Below are 27,609 nucleotides of genomic sequence, written 5' to 3' on the forward strand. Positions count from 1 at the left end.
ACTCTTGAAATAAAGAGTTTGCTTTGTATGCATCTAGATGCCATGACAGTATACTTTAGCCATTTGATTGGTCACAATCAGTGTCTTTTGGTGCAGAAAATGGGCAAAGCGATCTGTGAATTGTACACACTATTGTTTCATCACCTCTTATCTGCTCAGGAAATGGTTTAAGAAATCAGTTATGAGTATACTGGATTGTTATTAAACCCCCTTTTTTGGAAGGAATCTCTGAATTCTTTTTCCAGTCAACTGACATGTTTAATAATGGAGAGAATATTATACTGATATTATGCTGATATAAGGAAGATTCCTTGGACTGTGGCAGAATAAGCTGTGCTCTGTTGAGTTGGTGTTTCAGCACTTGCAGTTGGTATCAATTTATTTAAATCATTTAGGGTATCATCAAGCATGCTAAGGATTGCAATAAAATAAGATGCAGCTACGAGGGCTGAATGTTCAAGAGTTTAAGTATGCAACTGTACAGAGTATATCTAGATTGCACATGGTAGCAGGCCAAAAAATTCAGGAAGCCTTGATGACAATTTTAAGACAAAAAACCTTCCCCTATCTAGGGTTTCATGTCTCAGTGCTCAGTTGGGATCAGGTCCCCATCATCCACTGGAGGAGGGAAATGCTATCATCTCCATTTGGCAGGTAGGCCCAGGGGGCCTAAGGACTAGATACACAAAAGAGAATTGGGTATTGCAGTGCTAACAGCTTCCCATTCTTGACTCTCAGGTACCTGGCTACTGGAGCGTAACCCACATTGCAGGGCTGGGTGCTTGAATTCCCTGTACAATGTCTGGGGAAAACAAGGCATCAATGAATAGCATTCACAAAAGCCTGCATACTGAGAGGAAAGCCAGCCAGAAAATGCTGAAGAGAACTTATGTCTTAAATGCTGTTCCTCTTCAGGACTTAAGCACATACTTAAAGCCGTGCATGGAAGTCTTTATTCCCATTTTGGGTTTTCAACCAGGAATCTTCTTCTGGATTGAAACACATAAGCAGTTTCTATCCAAAACACTTGCAGGGAGGAGTATGCTTTTGATGGTGATCATGCTTATGTTGATTGCTCTCCTTTTATACTGCAGCATAGGTAAGAAAGGCCTACGCTAAGCAGTCTATGGTGTAAATGCATATGCAGTCCACAGGCCAGGCAGAAGGTAGGGCAGGGTTGCACCTTAGAGACTAACTGGTTCAGAGAGGCATGAACTTTCCTAGGCAACAAGCTACATCCTCAGTTGCTATGACCAAGTAGGTTGTTGGCTATGAAAGTCTGTATCTCTCTGGACCAGTTTGTCTTTAAGATGCCACACTGCCCATACTTCTGCCTGACTTCAGACTAACACAGCGAACCACCTCGCCAGTCTCACCATGGCAGAACACCTCTTCTCTGGTCAACAGATCAGTAACCTTAAACCAAGTATTTTCCTCGGGTGAAAAAGCTAACCATTAGGCTACTATCACACTCCCATTTGCTTCCTCTCTCTGGTCCAGTAACTGTTGAATTCCTTTCTAGTCAGTGGGGTGGGATCCATTCGATCAGCTGGCAGCAGTTCCCTGGGAGCCTGGAGATATGGTTTGAGCCCCTTCAGGCAGAGCTGAACTTGGTCTCTTATAGCGTGAGTTTGTGCTCTCAACTGTAGGTTATTGAAATGTTGAACAACTATGGCAGCTGACCCTGTGTTCTGTCAAGTACAGTCCTGCTGGTGTTCAGAGCATGGGCCCTTCGAGGGAGACAGGCAAAACACCCTGGTTGAGAACCACAGTTGGGCTGAGGCCTAATGTAGTACCATGCTACCCACTCTGGTGAGCCTGAAACAGTTCTGGGCATGTACAGAAGCAGGACATGTGGACCTCTCAAGGGAGTTTTGTGGCATTTATAGAGGGTAAGTCTGGCCTGAGGTGGACACAGAAAGCCTGCATCAGAGAAGGACCTGAATATGCATCTCCCCTGGCCTTAACCGCCAGATCAGGGAGGGCAATTATTTTGGCTGGAGGGCGGCTTAATGAGTTTTGGTGAGCTGTTGAGGGCCACATGGGTAGCCCCGCCCCACGCCTTGGTCACCATCTTGGGACTAGAAGTCCCACCCCTAACCCCTGGCCTTTGCCACTGAAAGTCCCTCCCCTTGTCACCCAGAAATACTCCTTTTGGGAGGGGAGGGTTGCCATCTTGGAACCGGAAGAAAACCAAATCATACACTAAAAGACAAACACCTACTATAACGTATTTAAATTTTATTACAAAAAATATTTTTGTCATGATTTGTGTTTGCATAGCCTATGTAGAGATAATTGCATAATAACTCAAAAATAAGGTCTTACTCTTGCATATTGTGTGTGGAGGGTGTGGTTGGGGGTAGAGGTGTATGTGTGTGGGGTGTGGGTTGTGGGTGTGTGTGTATGGTAAAGTGTGGAGGGCAAAAGGGTATGTTGTGGGGTGTGTATATGTGGGGGGGTTGTAGGGGCAGGGTGAGGGTGTGTGGGGTTTATGGGGTGTGAGGGCTTGTGTTGGGGTGTGGGGACCCCACATACCCTTCCCCCACACAGTGCACAGCCCACCCCAGTGGCAGCAGATGGCAGGCGCTCATGCCTGGCACAGGTGCTGCTGCCCAGTGGTGTGCAGTTTCCAGCCAGTGCTTTACGCGGGAGTGTGGCCCCAGCCAGCACTGCACGCAGGAGTGAGGAGCACAGGCTGGCTGGGCTGCCTGTATCACTGCACACATGCAGTTCCCACACTCGTGCAGCACTGGGAGCAAGCCCCACACACTGGAGTTGGCTGCCTTCCCTGCCCCCTGCCATGCAGGTCCCAGGACTCCGCCAGAAATGAAGGGGAGCCCCGGCACTTGCTTCTGATGGAGTCCTGGGACCTGTGCGGCAGGGGGCAGGGAAAGTAGCTGGCTCCAGCACGTGGGGCTTCCCCCCAGGTGCCATGTGAGTGTGGGAACTGCACGTGTGTGGCACAGCACCCCCACGATAGAGGTGGCCTAGCTGGGCTGCATTCCTTGCTCCCACATGCAGTGCTGGCTGGAGTCTTGTGCTACTGGGCGGTAGTGCCTGCACCAGGCACAAGGACCCGGAGCCTGCTGGTGCTCCTGCTGCCGGTGGGGGCTGTGCACCATGGGAGCCCAGAAGCTACTGCTAGCTGACCCAGTCGTTTCCGCAATAGGGTATTTGGGGGTGGGGGGGTATATATGTGGGCTCCTCATGGACGGAAGGGCTAGGTGGGGTACAATTAATTGGTGGGCTCCTGCAAGCCAGATGAAAGTGTCTGGCGGGCCAGATCCAGCACGTGGGCTGTATTTTGCCCACCCCTGCACTAGACGATCCTTTCTGTCTGAAAAGTGAGTTATTTATTCAAAGGACTGTACATGTGTTATTCAACCGGTGCCCTAGTGCAAGAGGATAAGAACAGACCTGCATACGGTTTACAGGCTGACTAGAGATATGTCACTTTGAAATAACTGTAATGACAGTCATTTTCCCTTTCCTTCTCTTGACATTTCCTGCTAAAGCTGGTTAGTTTTTTGGGCTGGGCAGAGGGTGGTGGTAGGGGTCTCTTTCCTTTCCCTTTCTTGCTAAATTACTTGATTGCTCTTCCCTTCAGTGGCAAATGTAGCAAAGCTGATAGCTAGCACACTGTAAGGAATTTTGAAAATATTCCTAGGATGGGGATTGTTTTCAGATAGAGGGCTCCATCCCCAGTGGTTTAGATTGGGGGTCAGCAACCTTTTACAATCCAGGGCCTGCAATAACCTGGCTCTGGTCCAACATGGGCCAGGTGGCTTCAGTGGTGTGTCAGCTGCAGGGGCTTTCCCCTGTGCCCATGCTGGGGCCAGCCAGCTGGGAGCTGAGCCCACTCCACTGCCACTTCCTCCAGGGCGCACTGCTCCTTGGCTGTGGTGCAGACCCAGCTTCCAGCAGTAAGGGGACCAGGTATTTGCAAACTGTGCCCGTACTACTACCACGTCCCCTGCACCCCCCATCTGCTGCAGCACAGGCACAGATGGAAGGTGCCTGACCCCAGTGAACCCTCCCTGTGGACTGGGAGAAACTCCCATGTTGCAGCTGGCAGCAGGGGGTTGGGAGAAGTGGCAAGGACACGGACAGGCTGGACGTGTTCAAGTCCGCTGGTCCGGACGATCTTCACCCTAGGGTTCTACAGGAACTGGCTGAGGTCATTGCGGGACCCCTGGCACGGCTCTATGAGCACTCGTGGTGCTCTGGCGAGGTGCCGGAGGACTGGAAGAGGGCCAATGTGGTCCCTATCTTCAAAAAGGGAAAAAAAGAGGACCCGGGAAATTACAGGCCAGTTAGTCTGACCTCAATCCCGGGTAAGCTCTTTGAAAAAATTATCCTGGCACACATCCAGGAGGGCCTTGCAGGGGAATGCATGCTCAGGGGCAACCAACATGGGTTTATCAGTGGCAGGTCTTGTCAGACCAACCTGGTGGCCTTTTACGATCAGGTCACCAAATCATTAGACGCAGGGGTTGCTGTGGATGTAGTCTTTTTGGACTTCCGGAAGGCTTTCGACACTGTCTCTCACCCTGTCCTCATCAAAAAGCTGGGAGACTGTGGTGTCGATGCCCACACGGTCAAATGGGTCGCCAACTGGTTGGAGGGCCGCACCCAGAGGGTGGTAGTGGATGGGTTCTTCTCGGCCTGGAGGGATGTGGGCAGTGGGGTTCCGCAGGGCTCGGTCCTCGGGCCCGCACTGTTCAACATCTTCATCAGTGACTTGGATGAGGGGGTAGGAAGCACCCTGTTCAAGTTTGCTGATGATACTAAGATGTGGGGGGATGTGGGTGCACTAGAAGGGTGCAATAGGCTACAAGCTGACCTTGACAGGTTGCAACGGTGGGCGGATGAGAATAGGATGGGGTTTAACACTGATAAGTGCAAGGTGTTGCACATGGGGAGGAAGAACCGGCACCACACTTACAGGTTGGGGAACTCCCCTCTTGCCAGCACGGAGACGGAAAAGGATCTTGGAGTCGTCATTGACTCCACGATGAACATGGGCCGGCAGTGTGGGGAGGCAGTCAAGAAGGCCAATCGTACCCTGTCATGCATCCACAGATGCATCTCGAGCAGGTCCAGGGAGGTGATCCTCCCCCTCTATGCGGCACTGGTCAGGCCGCAGCTGGAGTACTGCGTCCAGTTCTGGGCGCCACACTTCAAGAGGGACGTGGACAATATGGAAAGAGTTCAGAGGAGGGCCACTCGTATGATCAGGGGTCAGCAGGGCAGGCCTTATGAGGATAGGCTACGGGACCTGAACCTGTTTAGCCTCCACAAGAGAAGGCTAAGGGGGGACCTTGTGGCCTGCTACAAACTGGTCAGGGGGGATCAGCAGGTATTGGGGGAGTCCCTGTTCCCCCGTGCGCTGCCAGGAGTGACCAGGAATAACGGTCACAAACTGGCGGAGGGTAAGTTTAGATTAGATATTAGGAGGCGCTACTTCACAGTCAGGGCGGCTAGGGCCTGGAACCAGCTTCCAGGGGAAGTGGTGCAGGCTCCTAGCCTGGGGATTTTTAAAAGGAAGTTAGATGAGCACCTTGCCGGGGTCATCTGACCCCGGGGCTCTTTCCTGCTAAGGCAGGGGGTCGGACTAGATGATCTACCTAGGTCCCTTCCGACTCTAGCTACTATGAAACTATGAAACTATGACACATGCCCCAGCTGCCTGGCCTCAGCAAGCACACGGGAAGATCCCTGACTCGCTAGCAAAACCACTTGTCTGTGTGGAGCTAGAGCTGGGAGGGCAGGCTGAACTGGCAGTGGTGGCCACAGCTGGAAGCTTCCCAGCTCCAGCACAGCTCCTCGCTGTCTGGTACCAGTGCAGGGCAGGCAAGGCCTTCCAGCTCTGTGGGCCAGTTCCAGCCTGTGGGCCAACCCCTGGTCTAGAGAGCTATGGAGACCGCACAGTTTATGTGCAGTTTTGTATTTGCCTTTGCAAGATCTCATTACTGCTGAGCCAGGTGTGCCCTGGGGTTATATGTGGATTTGAAATGTATTTGTGGAAGGAAAAGTCTGCAATTTGATGCACCTATCTAGGCATGTGGGGGTTTTGTTAAGCTAGTATAAGCTTGCTTTGCTTTCTCCTGCCATTTGAAACGGCAGGAAATTTCAAAACCTTACAAGAGGTTTTAAAATAAGTTTCTTCTCCTTTTCATGTCTGTTGTGGTGCATTGGGTGTTTTTGCTTTTCCCAAGGCTGGATGGTAGATTCTGAATTCAAGAGCAGAAACACCATAGCAGAAAAGAAACATCAGCTTCCATGCTAGGAGGAACAAATTTGTGCGCTATAGATAACTCATCCTATATGTGTTTCAGGTCCATTGCTTAACCAAAAGAGGTTTCCAACATTGCAGGATTACCTGGGATTGCAGACAACTGAGTCGATTACTTGCTTTATACTGTGTTGCATCTGGGTTCCTGCCAACAAAAAATGCAAAAAATAAGTTAGGTCATGGATCCTCCAATATTATCTTGGAAGTCTAAAGTTTGTTGATGTTCATGCCCAGAACTGTCTAAGGCTCATCAGGAAGACAAGCATAAAGCATTTTGATTGAGCGTATGTTTTGGAACAGAGGTAAGGCAGATACTGGGTTTGTGTTAAGGAGGAAAAATGATTCTGCACATTTGAAAAGTGAAACCAGGAATTCCTCAGTTTTGTTACTCCAGAAAAGTCCTGATATTATACCCAGCTACCTTTAGATTCTTCCGTATGACTCACATATTCAAGATACCTTTTTCATTCCCCTCCTTCCCCCACAGAAAAGGCTATTAGAAGTGCATATGCACATATTTTTTTAAGCTGTTTTAACTCAGGGATCCAAAGTTGTGCCTGGAGTTGGCCAACTTCATAAACCTTAGTGATGCAAGGGGCTGGCAAGCACCTTTTAATTTATCTCATAAAAAGGTACCAGCAGCACACCCAAAAGATCTTGCAACCAAATGTCTTTGAAGCTTAGTTAGTGGTAGCAACACATTAAAAACATATTTTTACAAAATCCTGGTCTGTGTTTCATTTATTTAAAGCTGGATCTGTTTGAGATTTTTTTTTATGCCATTGTGTGGTATTTTAAGACATGTGAAAGAGAGAGAGACTTTTAGGCCACAAAACCAGTGATCTTGTTTTGGGAAGGCAAAGGGAAATTGCAAACCTTTTGAGGAGAGAGATTTAGGACGACTTGGTCCAAAGGAAATACCCGGTTTTTGGAAAGAATGCCAGCTGTACGTGACTAGTACGATCTGCGGGTTGCTGCTCTGGATACACAAAATGAGAAGCCTGGCATAGAGATGCCATATCTGTGTTGTTGTTGTTTTTATTTTCTTTTGGGTTTTCCTGTGTGAGCTTTTCCTTTTCCATGACTTTGGCACAAAAGCTTTTTGGAGTGGTTAGCTTTCTTTCACTTTTAAGACTCACTGTCAATTAGAAATCCTCCCTCTCCGACAGGCAGTGTTTGAAAAGTAAAGCAGGCATTCTCATGAGAAAGGTCTTTCTTTTTGCAAGGCAGAGAGAATAATTCTGTGACTAATTCCATGTAAAGCTACGAGTCACGGGCCCAAAGATTCTCAATCCATCTACAGATTGCGACAAAAGTTGGCTTAGCATGCTAAGTAACCCTTTTAATCAATATACACGAGACCTTTTCTTCTTTTCGCAGTGGAAATGAGTGGCATAGTTGCCTCAACATGTTATTTTGGACATTTCTGGGTATTAGATGCGTAAGTGTCACGGAGTCACATAAGTGCCCCGTGACTGTGAGTGTGATTGGCAGAGCTGCCAATCACCCGGGCAGCTCAGGTGCCAGTTACCAGGGCGACCAGGCGGGTCAGGTGGCCAGAAGGGGGCAGGGCCGGGCCTTTATAAACAGCTTAGGCCGGCGCCTGCCTACCAGTTCTCCCCTGGCTGCCGCAGGAGTGGGAGCTCTGCGGCTGAGCTGAGCGGCCGGAGTCGGCGGTTGCTGCCGCGCTGCGATGATGCGGGGAACCACGATACTCTAAAGTGAGGTAGGGTTACAAGCCCCAGACGGGCTTGGAGTTTTTATGAGCAGGAGGCTCTATTGTTTGGGTTGCAGCCATCGGGCTTGAGTTCGTTACAGTTAATCCGGAGGACCGGGTGAGGCTGTAGGGGAGCGAGGAGGCCTCAGGGGAGCTCCCCAGCAGCCGGGGGGGTTCCTGGTGCCCAGCTAGGGCACAGTGCCAGAGGGGCACTATTGTTTGTGCCAGAGGGGCACGGTGAGAGGGGTCAGGGACCCCAGCCCATAAGGGCAGCGTTTGCCCAGTGGGGCAACAGAGGCCCAGTGCCAGAGGGGCACTATTGTTGGTGCCAGAGAGGGCAAGGCCCCAGAACGGGCAAAGAGAGAGCGCAAGGCGCGCAGTGTCGGCCCCAGAGGGCAAGGCCCCAGAGCGGGGCAGAGAGAGAGAGGGCAGGCGAGGGCGGCGGTAGCGAGCCAGGCCCCGGGGCGCCGGTATTAGGGCGGCGGTAGCGAGCCAGGCCCAGGGAGCGGGCTAGAGGATAGGAGCCCAGCCCGAGGGGGCGCCAGGGGGGCGAGGAGCCCAGGGTGCCCGAGAGAGAGAGAGGGGGCGCCAGGGGGGCGAGGGACCGTACAACGTCCCACGGAACAGCTGCGAGGCTTGGGGCGTGCTGAAGGGGAGGTTGGAGGCACGCATAACCCTTAAGGCGGGGTGCATAGAGATACCCCATTTCGGAGTAGGGGCAGGAACATCAGTACCGTTAACTAGGGGAACAGAGGCAGCCTCCCATACAACTTATTTGTCATCAAAGTCGTGGCGGGCGAGGATTCGAGGGTGCCCAGTCCACCCTAACGGGGCGGTAGGGAGTTCACGGCCGCTCCTAGGCTCCACTCCCTCACAGTAAGCCCCAGTCAGTCAGATGCATGGACGTTTGTCTTCATGTTGTTGTCAGTTTCTGGTGGTTTTACAACTGCTTCCAAGTTTACTTCTGCAAGCTACATTTTTTTTTCAGTCTTGCCTCTTAGTAAGCATGTTCCAAAACTAGCCATGCCACCCAGAACAATTCTGTTCCTATAATTTATTCTGGAAACATTTCAGGGTGTTTTTTGCAAACAAAATTAAATTTCAAATTTATACAACTTGGCCCATGTGAGGTGTAAAGGAGAAACTTTAAAATTCAAACCATCAAGGAAGTGGGCTTTTTAACAGTGAAGAAGAATACATAGGCACTGCACATCCATTTCTTTTTTTATTCTTATAATTAGCATGCCGAGGATAGCGTAGTGATTCTTCCTTCAGAGGAATTGCTTGAGATTAATTTTGCCAAACCATCAGCTAATGGATATTTTACATCAAATAAAATTGTATTGAAAATACATTAAGGACATTGTAGGAAATGAATGGAGGAAGCAAAGATTCTTCAACCAAATATTCCCTAGGGCAATTGCTAAAGCAGTATATGGTTTCATAATCCATAGGTGCGTATATGTGAATGAATTGGTATGCGGGTCTCGAGCTCTTTTTTGTCTGACTAGTGTTTTCTAGTTTCTTTCTTCCTTTTCCCTTCTCCCTTTTTCCTTCCAGTTTGATTGTGCATCCCATCCTGAGTTACCTTTTTATGTCACTTTGCAACTACATGCACTAGCTGAGAAACAGTAGCTTTCACACCAGCTATCTCAGCTTTGATCTGCAGCACATCTGCTTATTCTGGATCTGAGCTTCTCTTGGGCCTAGTCTTTCTGGTGCAGTCTCTGGCAAAACGTTGACTATTTCTCCAGAAGTGAAATGCTAGTACATTAAACATCTCTGCTCCCTATTCATCACAAACAAATATTCAGTGGAGTAGCTGTGTGTGCTCATGCTCACTGGTTCCTTCTTCTGCCAGAGGGATTTAGTTCAAAACCTAAGATCTGGCCTAGATGTCCTTTTGCAGATCTTTCCTTGAGCAGTATCCGAGTGTTTTCTAAAGGAGGTGTCAGCTGCCAGCTGTACTACAGAGACCTAGAAAATGCCGTAAAATGTAAAACCTTTGTAGTTGCCAACCATTAACAATTGCCCGGTCACGACTGAGCTAAAGGTTTGACAGATGATTGATTAGAAGCCTGAGCTGGATTCAGATGGTGGCCATGTTCAGGGTGGGGAAGGCAGGGTTTTGTGTCTTGCCTTGTTCAATGCTCTTAAATACTTTCTCCTCCCTCTGCCCCTATTTTGCCCTGCCAGACAGCCTTGTTCTTCAGCTAGATGTGATTTCTCAATAAAAGGCCGACAATTTTCCCCTGAAGGCGCAGGGGGAAAAATAGAACTGTTTGGTCACAAAGACATCCTGTCTCACTTGGAAAGAAGATCCATGTGCTTAATTAAGTTAATAAATTAGCTGGCACTATAGCGCTACCACTTTAACATAAAATGGAGGTAATACAATCTCTCTGGTCCCTTCTGCCATTGTAATGGATCTACCAATTAATTTGCCCTTGTACGCTCTCCACTCAGCTGCATTATGGTTGTGAACAAGCTGATGTGCAGACACAGCTGACAAGACCATGCTAAGCTATGAAATTATCAATAGCATAAGAACCAGAGGCTGTTGTTTGCTCTCTTCCCTCTCCCTGCTTTTATATTCTGAGTTCTTTTCCAGCGGACACCTTTGCAGGTGCGCTCACAGCAAGCAGTTGATGATGGCAGTAGTGCTGAGTGATGCGAGTGGCAACTGGTTTTGTAGTGGACTCCATAATTACTGGGAACTGTACCATCTTCTTGTGAGCTCTGCACACAAAGCCTGGAAATTTGTTTTTTTTTTAAAGTAAATTCTTGGCATTAAATTTTAAAGCCTTTTTTTGCCTTTTCTTCTCTTTGTCTCTTTAGTCAGAGGGCTAAGAGAGGGACTGTTTTTTGTTTAAAAAAGAAAAAGGAGTGAGTGTTCTCCAGAGAGACGGCTGGCTGCATAAATTCTTGGAAAAACATTAAAGCAAACAGCAAAGATAAAGTGGCTTTCTCTTATAGCTGTGATTTTTCTCCCCCACCCCCATTTTAAATATAACTTGGATTTTCATCCAGTTTACATGTTGTGATTTGGCAGGCTGTTAGTAGAGCAATTCATGAGCACTTTTAAAGGTTCAGTACCCATGAAGCTGTTCGGTATTCTCTCTAATAGCATCAGCCTTTTGATATCAACATGGATCTTGTTTGTCTCTCTCTAAGCTTGCTACTGTAATTTGGAGAAGGTGCACACTGGTTGCTAAGGGTTTGTGCATAGGGGTTCACTGAATTCAGAAGTAGACATAGATTTCTGAATATGACGAATTTATGACTGAGCTGAACCTCCTTAAATGAAACACACGAAGGCGTTTGGAATCCAGCAGCCAATATTGATTTGCTCTCCGATCCCTTACTACGTGAAATAATCCAAGCCTGCTGATAGCCTCATGTCCAGCTGCTCCTAAGGAGTCTCTAGGTTTCAGATATGAAACCTCTGGAAGCCTCCTATGTAAAAAGTGTGTTTTGTGATATTTATTTATTTATTTATTTTTTTTTTTTAAAGAATCCCCAGCTCTATTTTTGGGCCCTTTCTCAGATGTTATTGTGCAGTTATTGTTCAGTATTGTAGATTTAATCTAACATGACATACAGGTTTCTGCAGCTCCAGTAAGTGCAGGATAGTTGGAAGGTAGAAATGAAGAAAATGTATATCCAGCTGTATCGAAAAAAGGTTTTAGTTATATTTTATTAATAGATTTGGAAGGAGGGGTGCAAATATTTTATCTTAACTTTTATACTTAAGATAAAGATATGAGGCTGGAGGTCATCCCAGTTCACTGAGGCCATATTAAGGGCTTAAAACCTCTAAATCCTACATTAACACGGGGCTTAAGTGGACCTGAGGTATTACACAGCCATTGGGGTGAATTTTACCCATCAGGTATTCTTGAACGACAACAGAATTAGAGAGACAAAGAATACACTTCACTCTAAAGACCATTAAAGTCCATTAAAATAATGCCATTGACTTCACTGGGCCATGTACTGGGTTGGTTGAGTCTAGAGCCAGGGTCTCTTGGCTCTGACTGTGGATTGCTGTGTAATCTCTGTTTGTCAGATTTTCCCTTTTAGTGAAACAAGCGGGCACTGACAGACGTGATGGTTTGTCATGCGATCAACCACTGAAAGCACCATGCAGCCATGCATGCACTGACAGAAGTGCAAGCTGCAAAGCACTTTAAAAATGTCTGATCACACGACAATCTGAATCCTCATTATAGGGCAGTCCAAAGTGGAGCGCCTTCATTAAGGTCTTTCAGCAGGGCCGGGAGCAGGGCTCAGCTGGTGCAGCCCAGCCCTGCTCCCCATGCTGGTTCCAGAAGTGTGCTGGGGAGGAAAGGTAAGGGAACGGAGGGAGCTCTAACCCACCTGCCTCACTCCCCAGTGCTGGCTGGGCAACCCTAGAGCCTCCACTCCCTTCCCCTTCCTCCCCTTCCTAAAATAGCACTAAGGCTGGGAGCAGAAAGGCATTGCTAGGGGAGAGTGACTGTAGAGACACAGCCGCTCTAAACTGCAGCGAACGTCTGTTGGGTCCCGGGGATAGCTGTAACTCATAGCACTTCATGGGCTACAGCAGGGAGCTGCACTTCTATTTGTGCCCAAGCAGTTTTACTAATTCTCAAGTTAGTAGAATATACACTTATTTTCCTCAAGAAATTTCATCTTTTCATCCCCCCAGAATTGAGCATTGAATACTTCTGGTGAGAAATAGAACATAATCAACATTTTTCATTTTTTAAAGCTTTTGGTTTTCAGGTTTTTTGACAAAAGTTCCGCATTTTTCTATGGAAAGAGTCTGCTGTTTTTTAAGAAAACAATTTTATTTAAGGACCATTTTTTTTCATTAAAAATAGTTTTGACCAAAATATTTGACTAGCCCTGTAATGATTGTGATGTGGTATTTTGAAAATACTAAACACCATAAAGGTACTCTTCTTTATTCCAAACTGGAAATTAGGTCTGTTTGTAAAAACAGAAATCTATTGCAAGACTTCTTTCATGTTTTCTATCCATCATACTGAGATCACTTTTAATCCCCATTATTATTCCAAAATACAGGTATGCACAAGTGTTTAATTCTCCACATTGTGCATGAGTTGTTTGCACGTGACTGAAAGGAATCTGATTTGAGAACCCTTTTGAAAACCAGGTTCTTAAACCTACAGCATAGTTCAGATCTAAAAATACATGGGTTTTGTTTTGTGTTAGGATTTAAGTCTTGAAATGGGCTTGTATCAGGCAAAGCAAGCAATGAACTTTCTTGCAGGGTAGTAAAGCCCTTCTGACAGTCTCTAGTGATTACATTAAGAACAACTTTGCATCCTCTACAGAACTAGTATCTTGCTGGCAATGGCAGCTTTTGGGATTTATTTGTTGCTCTCTGTCCCATATTAATCATGTGCTTTTCTTACGCTCCCCAAATGTTGGTACTACTTTGAGGTTCACACTAGGTTCTAAGCTCCTGTGTATGTGTGAAGTGTGTGTGCAATCATTAGACTGCAGCAAGTGACCAAGGTGTAACAACCAGGGTCTGTGCCCTTTCACATTGTGGCAGTGGCTGCCATTCTTGAACTCCATCTCAGTGGGTGCATCTACATGAGATGCTTTACTTGAGATTAGAGCAAATTACTGTGCAGTAAGTGTCATGGTCTACATATACAGACACTTACTGCAAAGTAATTTTCTTTAATTGGGAATAAATTTACTACCTGTAAATACTAATAGCAAACTTACTTGGGAGTAATTACTGTGTGGTATGGCATGTGTAAACAGCTGGCTGGGAGCAAATATGCAAGGGTCAGGAGATTGCTCCCTGCCTCCAGGAGCTGCTTGCTGCTAGGGCAGGCTCCACCACTGGAGCCCAGGCAGGGACAGTGTCCCCCTGCCTGGCAGCAAGGAGCTTCCAGTCCCAGCTCACTGATCAGGGAGCAGGGGCTGGGAGATTCTTACTGGGGATTGGGAAAGAGTCTCCTAGCCCCTACTCCGCAATCACAATTGTGGAGAGGTGTTTTGGAAGCTTCTTGCTGCTGGGACAGGGGGACATTGTCCCCACCCAGGCTTCAGCGGTGCAGCTTCCCAACAGTAGGCAGCTCCTGGGGACAGGGAGCAATGTCACAGCCCACACCAGGAGACAGCTATCTCCTGGCCCTGTACTACCTGCCAGACCCTGGGCTAGTGCCCAAGGGCACCCTAGAGCTCCCCCTGGCTGCTGAAGGGCTGGCAGAGGCGGGAACAGACTGCTGCCATGAGTGGCAAATGTGCTTCTGCTTCCCTGCACATACAGACGCCTGCCCGGGGTGAGTTTACTCCAGAGTAAACTTACCTCAGAGCCTTTGCACATGTAGTCACACCCAGTGGGTACCCAGGACTGGTGGATACCCAGGACCGGTGCATCAGTTGCCCACCTCTTGCTGCGCTACTGTCATGTGGTTTTAAGATGGTCTTTAAGGAAACCTTTTTGTTGTGTTGCAGTGTTTTGCTGAAGTACGTGATCTTAAGAAGAAAACCACCATGATAAGCAGGGGCGACCCATAGAGGATGCACGCGGGTGCATGTGTACCTGCTGAGTGTGGTGGTGTATCCCCTGCAAAAAGGCACCGCCAACACTGTCAGCAGCGCCTGTGGATGGTCGCCACTTGCCACCCCACTGCTGACACTGCTGGCAGCATCTGCAGGCGGTCCACAATCGCCTGTGGGTGGTCGCCCTGCCCCGCCACTGACAGCGCTGGCAGGGTCTGCACAAGCTCCCAGCTTATCGCCACTGTACTCCCACCACCACCACCACCAGGGCAGCCATGCCCCGCCAGCCTCTGGGGGCACGTGCCGTTCATGGTGATAAGAACTGTTGAACTTAGCAAGATTTTTTTATTATTTCTTTTATTTTCCAAAGACTCTATGGTTATTGTTTTTTAATTTTTTAAATTTTTTTTTTACTCTTTCTGAGTGAAATAAGATATTGGTGGATTTCCGTAAGTATCAGGGCAAATGAAAGATACCTGGAGATAGAGAGACTGATTTTCCTTAGCAAAGGGTACAATATGTTGACAACTGTTGCATATAAACCTTAGAGAGTTACCTCATGCATCTGAAGTGAAGCTTGTACAAGAAGATGCAAAGAAGATGATGGCTCCTGACTTATCAATTCTTCTCTCTTAGACTGCAGAATGGTTTCCTGCTAGTATATACAATCCCTGTATTAATTATTAACATCTTTAATGGGGTTTGAAAGCACTTGGTTCAACATAAAGTCTAGTAGCTTGATTTTTATTTATTTATTTATTTTTTAACTCCACTGGAGTAGAGAGAGAATAGGGACAGTGGCTATTTATACGGCAGCAGATATAGCTGCGAAGGAAAAGGAATTAGGAACCAGGCTAGGTGATGTGAAAGGACCGGGCACAATTTAACCCTGAAATCTGGGGTCTGATTCTTTGCCCTCACAAGAGAAAGTCTTTGTTGTCTGTATATAACATATTCCTCAATCTTACACAAGTAACATACCTGAATTGGGAGAAGATAGTAAAGTCCCTCTGCAGGTGTAGGGCACCGGGAGAAAGTATTTTCCTCCACAACCCTTTTGAGTGTATGTGCATGCATGTTGCATGAGTTTTGGAAATTTTGAAATGTTGATGGCTCTAAGCCCTGTTTAAGTGGAATGCCCTTCTGTAAGATCACTGGTAACTTGCTAAGTGATGCTGCAGTCTTGTTCAGTGGTGCGGATATCTACTATTTTTGTCACAGTGTAATAAGGTGTAATTTTGAGACAAAAGAATACTTCTGCCCTCATGGAGCCCACCTGCTGTGGAAATCCACCCACAACCTACACTGAGAAGATTACCATTCCACCACATGCACATCTGTGCTTTCCACATCTCACAGTACTTATTCATTTTGAAGACACATCCTCCCCTAATTAATCCCCTTTTCATCCTGCCTCTCTACAGCTGTAGTACTAATGTCTAACCCCCACACTGGAAAGCTGTACTATGCTGGTGATAGAAGCACATCTGCTCACATCTTCCTAGGTGACCTGTGTATGTACTTTGAGACATGAATTTCTTATCAAACAGGCCAGTAAAAATATTCATTTGCAGAATTTGATCCACACTCTCTGTTACTTAAGCACAGCTGTATTCGTGCACTCTTTAGGATGAGATTTTTCACTGCTGCCAAAATAGAAAAAGTTATGCAAGCTGTATCAAGGGGGTAGGGTATGGCAAGGAGGGATATCAGAAAGCAAACCAAGTAGCAGAGTGCATGGGGAAACCCAAGTGAGAGACGTTTGAATGACTGTGAAGATACTGGACTGAGCTCGCTTATCATGAAAGGGGGATGGTTTCGGAACAAATAGATAAAGCTTTAGTAAGCACTACTGTTAAAGAAGCCAACACTTTTGCATTTTGAAGTCCCATATACAGGAAATATAATTTTGCCAGGGTATCAGATGTGACCAAAGTGCACCCTTCTTTCCCAATGACAACCTAAGGAAATATGCAGTGCCATTGTTAAAATAAAAATGCACCCAGTATAGATCGTGGACTATTGCTTTTTGAGGCCCCTCCCAACGAATGTGAATTGTGTTTGAACAAGATGCAGCACTGAACCTGTGGTATCTGTAGACTATATGTTTGCAATTAAAACTGAAAGTAGATGAACTGTGTTCCATTTTATTTTTGCAGTATCACTGTGTCCCTTAGCAAATGAATATTGTGACCCTATCTTGGCAAAATGTGGATATTAGATCATTTTGTAATAGCTAGTATCTGACTATACCTTTGAGTAAAGCCTCGGCTGTAACAGCTTTATGTTATGTGAACACGATAAGAATAACATTGGTTGCTGGTATTATAGTCAGTAAAATACAGGAGCACTGAATAAGTTGTAAAGATGATTTAATCAATGGGCTGTTTCCATTCACTGTTAGACTATTCCTGTAGAAAAAAAGCTAACATCTATGAACAACAGCATGAATCATAAACCCTGTAGAAAATCATTTTTTTTTAGTAAAACCAGTGTCCTCCAAATGAACAGAGGCTACATTTGCCTTGAAACTCTGATGAAGATGAATTTTTTAAACCTGCAAATGGCTCTTGGACTTCTGAGCTGTGTAAGATAAGTATCAGAGAAAATCTAGTGGGAAGATGGCATGGGAAGAGGAGGAGGAGGAGGAAGAGACACTAAGTAAGAAGGGGGTTTACAGAGGAGATTTTCAACAAAGCACCTGGAAATGAGATTGAAATGGAGAAATCAAAGCGAGGTTACTTACACTGCAAATTTAAACACCAGGATGGATAGTAAGATGTGCAGCAGGTGTAGGAATTTTAAGGCTGAGAAACCTTTATCTAAAATTTCACTCATTTCTAATTATACCTCTTAGTTCGTACAGTAGAATTTTCAGAAGCACCTGTGAGAGTTTGATACCTGATTCCCAGTGGACGCCCATAGGAACTGGGTGTTTAAAATCTTCATGTTCCTTTCAAACTGCTATTCCCAGTATGTGCCTTACTTCCGTGGACCTCCACAGTGGCAGGTCACTGGCATCATTTGCATTCTTTGACGTTTCCTTTTGGAGAGGGCATGTAATGAATGTAAAGAAGGATCTAAGACAGTGGAGTATATTTTGGGCTATTGACTCGTGGAATTCCCTCTTCTCCTTCTGTTTGTAAAAAGTTAATATCTAGATCTGAAGATTCTAATTTTAGACACCTTTCTGTTTCCTGCTTTTGATATTTTGGGTGTCTTAGCTTTTTTTTTTCTCTTTTGTTTCCCAATATGCAACCAACAGGAAGTGCCCCTGCAAAATACACAAGAGTAAGGGGAAAAAATATAAAGTCCAGATGGCATGTTATTTTCTTCAGACAGTTAAAACGTAGAGTTGAATTCTGGCAGCAGTAAGTACTCTCAAAATGCTCCTCACCTCCTCTGCTATTCCCCTGAGAGAGAGACAGAAAGGAAATCAGACCATACAAGAATAACTGTTTCCAAAATAGGAGGAGATCCCAGAATAGATTGTGTTTATTCAAACACCTTGACTTGCCCAATGAGACAAAGAAGGGCATAGGCTCTTTGACTATGTAACGCAGCCAGTTGGATGATATTCAAGCAATATCTCAGAGAAGTTTAAAGAGAACAAGCCCACATATATCATACTGAGAGGGGACGAGCCCTTACTCTGTATCTCAGTTACAGTGTTTGCAGTTGCCAGCAAGATGTGAGCTGTAATCCTAAAAACCCAATGTCAACTTCTTGAGCTTTCTTGTAAAGCGTCTTATCCATGCTGACTTATAAGTCTGGGCAGACAATATACAGATCAACTGGGACCAAATTCACAACAGAAGTTATCTCCATTTTAAGGCGTTACATTCCTAGATTTGTAACTCTCTTGAAACGGGGATATCTTGCCATTTTAAAATATTACAAATCAATATTAAATAATATTTTTAAACATTCTTTTGGCCGATAGTGATTGAATAAAATAATAAATACATTTTAGAGACATAAAATAAAGTCATTTCTTACTCCAGATAGCTAACAGTAGAGCCTCTGAGACAAAGGCTATTTTGAGAGTTGTGTTCCTGATAGCATGCACAGCTTTTCTTTTAACACAATAAGCTAATCGAAATAATAATTTTTGCTGAGAACCAAATTGATTATACTTTACATTGCAATTAGTGGAAGGGACCAAATGGCTCGTTTGGAAATATGTGGCGGTGATAGAGCTGACTTTTAAGATTAATGAGAATTGCATTCTGCTGAAATGATTTTAATCTCAAAAAGTATATGAGGAGTTTCTGGTCCCAGTACACTGTAGAGGAAATACTTTGAATTACAAAGCCATATATATCAGAATCCATACAAGGGAGTGTCCCATCACTTTAAGGACACTTTCAAGCCTACAAGCACAGCTTCACAGCTGTTCTCAAAGAGGCCCCCTGCTCTGTCTGGGGTTGGGCTATCTAAACAAGAGCAGGCTGAATAAGGAGGGTGGAGTCACTCTTTTGGGTCCTGGTTAACAAGTTGGACCAGACTCCCCCGATGGGATTTTTTGGACTGATGCCTGACCCAGAGCAAAGGGGCCTTCAGGTCTGTTTGGATACTGCTTCATTGTGGATGCTTTGAAGTGAAGACTGTTCTGGGCTGTAGGGATATGTGGCTTACTCTGCGAAGATGTCTTAAGGGCGAAATACTCTTTGTTCTTTTGTTGTGGGCTCCTCTGGCTTGGTTCCTTCATATGCGGTGCAGGGTCTCCTAGGAACCCCCGCTTCCATCAAGAACTGCTGTGGAGAAAATCCTCCCGAAGCACCAGCAGGCATAGCATGAGAGGGTTAACCTTTTCAGGGAAGTGGAGCTGGCTGGCAAGCTGTACCTGCATGGCGCGCAGCTGGTAGAGCACAATTGGAACTGCTCGGTCCAGGCAGATGTGGTCAAACTGTTTAGCCCACGGGCTGTTGGAAGCCTTGGGGAGGGAAGCGGGGAGAGGGGAATCCTGTCCTAATAGTCATCTACATGTTACCCTGATCAAAGTAAGCAACAGTGATGAACCAGAAGCTAACTTAACCATTTTTGATTGTCTCTAATGCAACTGACTGAGAAAGAAGCACCTGGATGGTATGATTGCCCCTTGTCTTGCAGAGGTGGCTGCATCTTCTGTCTGTGATGGGACGAACTTGTATACCACATTGTATGCCACTGTAATGGGCTAGGTTGGCCTCTCCCAGCCCATTGGAGCATGCCTTTGCATTGTGCCATAGCACCTCTGGTACCAGAGGTAGTCCCAGAGGCTAAGTATGAAGGGTTTGTAATAGATATGCTTGTCCTTAGACATCCTCCCGGCTACAGTTCAAACTTGGATCTGGCACTTCTAACTATCTACAAAGCAGTGATTGTACAGATGCCTGAGAGGCTGTGGCAGACTGACGTGATCCAGGCTGAAAAACCAAACCCATCAACTGGCCAGCTGGTAACGCACAAAGGACACTATCCAGGCCCTGCCTTTTCTGCTGGCCAGACCCCCTTCCTGTATACAAGAAGAAAGCTCTTGGACACCAGCGCCTTCTACTTGGCTGCAAGGTCAATGAAGTGCTACCTGTTTGGTACCTTACTTATTTTTCTAACGGAACATGCAGCTCTGTGCTGGCTCCTTGCAATGAAGCACTTAGGCGCCCATCACACGATGGTACAGGGTATTACAACTCTTCTGGTTCCAAGCAGAACATCATCCAGAAGACCTTTTCCCTGTCCTAGCGCTGCCAAAGAGGTTGAGGCCTTTGTTGAGTAGAACAACGGGTCCATACAAAGGGAAAGTGTGTCAGGGAGCGGACTGCTTCTTTTACAGCAACAATTTCAAACTGATAGCTGCAACTCCTTGGGTTCAAGAGGGCACTCTGCTCTGGCCTGTAATTGGGCTCTCTCTAAACAAAAGAAGGAAGCTGAGCAAGGAGAGTGACTTGCCGTCCGAGTGGCCTTCTGTAGGCAGCAGCTGTTCTCTTAGGTTCTAGGGAATAAGCTGGATTTGACTCTGCTGGTCACGTGTTTCAGATTGAAGCCCTTAACCTTTTCTGACCCCCGAGGAGATGGCTATTTCTTTGAGTCTGTGTTGAAGGAGACATTCTTTTGCTCATTTGTTTTGGCCGCCCGGGCTCAGTTCCAGTACCGTCTTGTAGAGAACTCTTCTCCTTGGGTAGTGTAACGACAAAAGGCTTAGTAATCAAAGGCCATTCATAATATGTAAGTTTTCCTATTACTTATTCTGAAACTGCAGTATGTTTAGTAGCAAGGTAGCTTGGTTCAAGCAGGGGACCATAAATTGAAAATTCTGTTTGCAAATGTAATGCTGTTTCCCTCTAGGAAGTCGTTTCATGTCTGTGAAATGAGGATAGTAGCTCACTTCTAGAGGAAAGTGCTCTGAGGTCCCCAATGGCTGGTTCTATGAAAACAGAGAATGGTGGCAGCAAATCTAAAAGCATGTGTATCCTGTCCACTATTGTAAAAAATGTGTTTATATTATATTTGCTATCTAAGAATGTAACACTGCAGGAGACATAATAGCCAAACAACTATGGAACATGTGGAAACAAAGTCTGCATATAGGTAGCATGAGGAATATAACTAATGGCTTGTAAAAATATAGACCCCTCTTCCTGGTGCTAAAATTGATGGAAAAGCTCTGGACTTCTTGCCTAATAGAGAACCTTTGAACGTTATTCTCTCCATTAGAGGGCAGAAGCATGCCTATATACAATGGTTTTCATTTGTGGACCCCAAAACAATTTCAAATGGAGGTATGGACCCCATTGAATTGTAAGTGTGGGTATTCACATACTTTTGATTGATCACAGACATCTTTCCCTGATCCCTTAGACATAATCTGCTGACCCCCAGGTATCTGCAGACCACAGGTTGAAAGCCACTGCTATATACACATTAAATACATCAAACCTGAATGAAATATATGCTATATAACCTGATGTGATACTGGAAAGTGGCCTGTCATGGCAAAACAACCAGTAGTCTGTGACTGCAAGACAGAAAGAGAGGTCAGGAGCCGGTGTTTCAAGGGTTAAACTTTATAATCTGGGATACTTCAGTTACATATTTTTATAAAAGAATGATATTTTCTTAGCAAAATATCAATAATTAAGACCCATTTCATAGGGGAGATGCATTGAAGATCTCTGATGTAAGCTTGTTTACAAGCCCTTTATGTTTTACGTAGACTTCCTATAGAAGTGTACTTAGGAATTCCCACATTAATGTGACTTTCCTAATTACGAAGAGGAGGAAGTAAGTTCTCATTGAATTCAGTGGAACTGCTGCTCATGTGAATAAGGCAAGCGAGAGTTTGCCCTTAAATGGGCAAGACCTCAAGTAGTTCAAGCCAAAAATGTGACCTCTAAAAACTGGCGGAGAATGGTAGCTGGGTGCCAATTACAATGATTTTTTGTAATATGGACACTTTCTCCCCAGAAACTGAACTGAATCCACACACTCCTGTCAAAAACATCATTCTTCCACATTTGAGTCAGCACCATCAGGAGGAGCTGAAATGACCATGGCATTGCAAAGAAATCAAATAGAGTTATGTCAACTTTAGCTTCATTTGAAGTGGAAGTATGATAATCTCAAACGTGAGCCCTGGACTCTTGCAGTTTAGATAGCATGGTCCTGGCAGTCCCACTTTTTGAACATTGAGGGACATAGTTAAGAGAGAGAAAAATGCTGAGGATGTCTGAATGCTTCACAAGGTAGGGGGTAGACGTCAATGCTGCCTGAGTGGAGTCAGGATTCACAGTACAGAGTCAAATTTTATTTTCAAACAACTGAAAGGACAAAAAAGCTACAAAAAATCTTCAAAAATATTAAACAGGATCAGTATCCTTAAACAGTAGCATAACCTGGCAGAGGGTTGAGGGGGGCACTAGCTTTAGGTGCTTAGAGGGGCACTATACTGGGAGTCCCCCGGGGAGTCTTTGTCCTGGCAGCAGCAGGCGCAATAGCAGCCCTGCACTGCAGCAGGACCAGCTCAGTTCAGGACACGACAGCAACAGGAGCCAGGAGTGGGCAGACAGCAACGTAACAGCAGCAGTCGGGGTCTTAGAGTCCCTAGAGCAGGTAAGACTGACCTCCCTCGTGGTCTGGCTCTCAGCATTACCCCCCCCTTAGGGTACGGGGGGCGGGGTTTTACATAGGGCACACAACTTGCTAGCTACATCTCGGTCCTTAAACCAGATTGTCTAGTCTAGTCTACTGACTTCCCTCTCACAGTAGCAAAATATTACATAAATTTAGGTGGGTTCAAGTCATATGATAAGAATCTGAAACTAGGATTTGAAATGAAAGAAGATCACGACGTTTGGAAGGTTTTTCCTTGTTTTTATTCTTTCACACACGCTTTATACTGTGACTTTCCCTAACACAGTCCATGTGATAATAGAAAACTGGGTTAGAAGTAGCTGGAAGATTGGCTTTGAGTGCCCAGAGGATTTCCCAGAATTAAATATAAAACCAGCCTGGCAATTGAAGCAGTCTTCCCTTTCCTGATATCCAAGCCATCTCTCTCAATCAGAGCAGTGCTGCTGCACTGGGACTGATCTGCAGGTCTGTTGCACCATTTTGAAAAGAAGCATGATACTATCAAAAAAAAGCCCCAGCCTCACCAAATTCCCTTTTATGGGGCAGCCGATCTCTGAGAAGTCAGTGAAAAAGGTTTACTAACAACTTTTGGAACTTTTTAACACCAGAGATGGATCTGTCATGCCATTCTTTCCACTCAGACATAAATATTATCTTTTAAAACCCTTAGCCATGTTACCTTAGTACTGACTCCTTTGCTCTAGCATGTTCCTAAGCTTGCCGCTTCCCTTTAAATGTGCCAATGCTGGACGCTGGACACAGCCCACAGTCCAGTAGCTGCGCACTGTCTTGCATCTACCCCCTCCTGTTTGTCAAAGATTAATGGAACAAAAATTGTGATTCCTCATTAGGGGCTGAAATATCCAACTAATTCCACACAGCAAGTGATCCAAGCTTACTTTTTTATTTACTACTTGTTTGCTGCCTGCTGTGCTCCATGTGTATGAAAGATGGGATTTACAACCTAAGCTAAACAGGCAATACAGTTCAGAAATTGAACATCCAGAAGGGTTGAAACGTACAGAGACTCAGAGTGGTACATATGCTTATAAGTCAGTAATTATGGTTACATGCGGGTCACCTTAAATATGTATTGAAGCAAATGCAGACTTTTTACTTCCCATCTGTATATAAGAAGAGTTTTACTTGGCCACAGTTCTGTGAAACTCAGTTCTACTCTATTCTCTCACAGTGCTAGTACTTAAAGGAAAATTGGGGGTTCAGTGTCTAATAGGTTCAAGAAAATGCTTGATTTGCTTTTCTAGGATAAGGGGGAAAAAAGGGACCAAATTTAAAATATGCAACGGAAAGGTTCCAACAGAATGAAAGAAAACACTGCAGAAATACCGAGCAGACTCAATTATCTCTATATCAACCATTTACATCACCTGCAAACCAATTGTACTGTAGTAGACTGGTGCTTGCTGAGGTCCCAACAGAGGACTCTGATGCCTGGCAATCATTTATAAGTTTGACAGATATAGACCAATTTCATTTAGCAATGGACTATGAGTAATAGGCCCTCTTGTCTGCACTGGCAGAATCCCATTAGGATTGGTGCTTTCCTCAATCTCCATTCTGTGTTTTCTGAAACCAGGTTACACTCAATTTTGGTTTCCCTTCATTTTCAAGCGGAGAGTGTAAGCAGTCCCAGTTAGCCACAGAGAGCATGCAGACCGTGTGTTCTGCTGTAGACTCATCAGTATCTGAGAAAAGGCCCTTCCTTTTATCACAGGAGATCCCTTAGTAGCAAGGTTATTTAGGGTGTGCAGATCGGAGCCTTTTTTTTCCTACTAGTTTTCTTGGAACAGATTATGGAGCAAAATAGGGCTGGCATACCTTCCTGCCAGCCTTCAGATAATGAACTCCTCTGGGTGTCCAAGTGCATAAGACCCATTTAGTTTAAAATGTAAACAGGAAATTGTGTTCAGGCGCTGTGGATGGTGGCCCAGAAAATAGCCTTTTATACTCAGACTCCACAACAACCCAAATAAAAAGGGGAACGGAGGGCTGGTTACAACATCATTGATGTCCAGAAATGTGATCAGCAGCCTCTGACAACAATAGGGAAGATAAAACAAAGCAGGTAAGAAGCTGGGGGAACAAAGCCTCTGTGTGCAGCAAGGAGGCCTCTGTAACCTGGAACACAGTCATTCGCTACAACAAAGCACTAAGCTTGCCAGCAAAGTCTAATGGAGTAGGGGTTAACTGGAAGATCCAGCTCTTGTTGTCTAGCAAAATGCAGATCTGGCCTTGAAACTTTTCCCAAGGTCTCAGAGCTCCATTTCATAGCTGTGTCTCATGCTGCGAATATTCTTCAGGCAGCGGCCCATGGTTGGATGTTGTCTGAGTGCCTCTTTCTGTTGTGTGTTGATGAGTTATCTGGTTCTGTCTTGCAGCCCTCAGAATCCAAGCCCAACGTCACCCCTCTCACCGTCCTGGCCCTTGTTCTCTGCGCCATCAAGTCCTATGCCCACCTCCTCTACGTCCAGCGACTCATCCCCCATCAGGTCTGTGGCACAGTTTGTTTTGCTTTGTGTTGCTGCTCCTATTCCATATTTTAATTTACTTGCCCTTTTTTTTCTTTTCTTTTGCTTTGTGCTGTGCTCAAGTTCCCCCAGTGCAGCTGCCTTCACTCAGCGGGAGAGGAAAGTTTCAAACATCCCATTAGAGGAAGAGCTTGAGGTTATCTAACACATGTTACTTAGCTAGCAGGTGTTTCTGTTCATCCCAGCACCAGTTCAGACCAGAGAATTTTCCAATGTTCAGAGCAAACATCTAAGAATCAAGATGCCTAAGTCTTATTTCCACTGATGATGCTGACTTGCTCTGGATGACCTTTTCCAAGTCACTTAACTTACCTGAGTCTCAGTTTGCCCATCCTCCACCACAGGTAAGAAACACAAGGTGTGTTGCAAGGCAGAACTGAGGTTTGTCAAATCTGGTGAGCTTGATTTTTCTTTCTTTTTTTTTTTTTTAATCCAAACTTCCATTTTTATACTCGCAGTTTAACTGGCTGGTTGGGATGTAATGCATGTGTCGTATACCTTTTCCTGCAGCTGTCGGGACCTGGAGTGCTCTAACTTACTGCTATGATTTTGTTCAGCTTCCTGTGAAGAAACATGCAGTATGTTAGCAGAAACCGTTATAACAAATGTTCTGCGTTGCTAGGAAGTATGCAAAAAATATTCACCCTGCAAAAGAAATAAAAAGAGGTGCAAAGTCTATGTGTGATGTATTTGTTGGCATTGTGAGAGCATGAGGCAATGATTTAGCTTTTTAGTACCGTCACCTGCGGCACAACCTGTTCCTTGGCCATTCCCCCTACAATAATTTATGCAAGACAACTTCTAAGCTCTTACCTGCTTTGCTCTTCCAATCTGTAGGGTAGTGCTGACACCTTGTACTTTACTCCCCATTTGTGGGCAACACTAGCAGGTCAGTTGATAGCTGCACTGCTGTAGTATATTACTAAGACGTGGCAAGCTCCCTCCCCTCCATGATTTGCAAAATGGCCTCCAGAGCACTGCTCTCCAGACAGGCTCCTTTTTTTTTTTCCAGATTGTAAAAGCAATGTAATAAGCTGCAAGAGTTTCCCTCCAAATATCTTAAGCAGAAATTATCTTTGCTTTTTCAATAGAGCAGAGCTGCAAGAATGCAATGTCCCTCCCATCACAGGGGGAACTGTCGAATGTGGATGCTGTTCCTTACCTGCCACCTCCCAAACGCCATGTCTCACCCTTGCCTATGCAACAGGGTTATTTATTGTTTTGACATGAGCCTGCAAAGGCCTACAGTGGTGTAATATCCTCCAAGCAGCTGCTTTTCCAAGGGAAAGACACTCTCATCAGTCTATAAACTGTACAAGGGCACCTGGGCAAAACTGTGCTGAGTGCTTTCCTGGCCCTCTGCCATACTCTCAGGCAAAAATTAAAAATGAGTGATTGGTAAGATCCAAGCTTTTTAATGTCCTTGAAACTGACAGGGCTTTGAAGGGCATTGCAGCAACAGAAATGTCACAGGCCTGAGAGCAACCACCTGCATTCAGATGCAGTGAGGACAGAGAGAGAGGTTGGAGGTCTGAGATGGAGCAAGTTAATTCTGCAGTTTTAGTTTATAAGGAATGCAACTAGCTGCTTTAACTCAAGGTAGTTCCCCTGAAAGCATCCTTACTTGATAACCTCCCCAAAAGTTTTGCTGGCGGACTGGTTCCTGAATGGTTAAAAGAGCCTAGGAATGGTAGATGTGGAACCCCGTTAGTCGGTGGTGGTCTAACATTGCTGCTGCCCCTTCCCTCATATGGGGACAGGGAAACCTGAGGAAGTGTCATGTTTAGTTTTGCTAGAGTTGTGTATGAAACCACAAAAACACACATGACTTCCCTGGTTTGGGCTTGTGTTATGAATTGGACCAGGTTTGCAAAGTTTCCTGTTAAACCATTTGAGCCAATTGATAGTTTCATATCATCTTTTATCTGTTGGTGTTGGGAGGGGTGTTGGAAGCACAGGCTTCTCAAGGAAGGCATTTAACTTTTTGTTTTCCTTTCTGTACTGAATGCTGAATGGTACTAGCAGGGATACCACCCCCCCCCCCAGGCTAACACAAGGCAAGTCGCATTTTCTTACAATATGTTTGGTTAAAAACTTTCTTAAAAAGTCAGTTTTTCCTTTGGGAAATTAGAATCTCTGCAGCTGAACTGTCAAAATGTAATGCTAGTTTAGATTACAGATTTGTTAGCCCTTCAGTGAGAAATCCTGGGTTCTGTGATACCCATGGAGAAGATTATCTTCATGCGGGTTTCCTTCTCTTCGTTTACCTTGCTTTCCAAACACCTCTCTCTCGGGTACCACTCTCTGTCCCTTGCCATAGGCCACTTGCCCTGCTTGTAAACCCAGTCAGACAAACAACTGCAAATACTCGAGGCAGTTCAGACTTTTTGTCCACAAGGCTC

General features: G+C 45.4%; 1 protein-coding gene across 3 annotated transcripts in view; it reads left to right on the forward strand.

Annotated features, from left to right (window-relative positions):
• Positions 1-27,609, forward strand: part of ARHGAP26 (Rho GTPase activating protein 26) — a 326,765-nt gene that overhangs the window by 273,222 nt on the left and 25,934 nt on the right. Inside the window, exons 21-22 of one of the 3 annotated variants that reach the window (XR_016438391.1) lie at positions 25,058-25,168; positions 25,271-25,551. The exons of 1 other annotated variant lie outside the window; for it this stretch is intronic. Coding sequence is in view for 1 of the 2 variants with exons in the window: in XM_090020915.1 (XP_089877041.1) it covers positions 25,058-25,168 (111 nt within the window). In the remaining variant the exon portion in view is untranslated. The remainder of the gene's footprint in view (positions 1-25,057; positions 25,169-25,270; positions 25,552-27,609) is intronic. One more of the 3 variants, XM_090020915.1, reaches the window with a different exon arrangement.

This window comes from Crocodylus siamensis, chromosome 10, assembly GCF_052110815.1.
Source record: "Crocodylus siamensis isolate JL-2025a chromosome 10, ASM5211081v1, whole genome shotgun sequence".
Lineage (NCBI taxonomy): Eukaryota > Metazoa > Chordata > Crocodylia > Crocodylidae > Crocodylus > Crocodylus siamensis.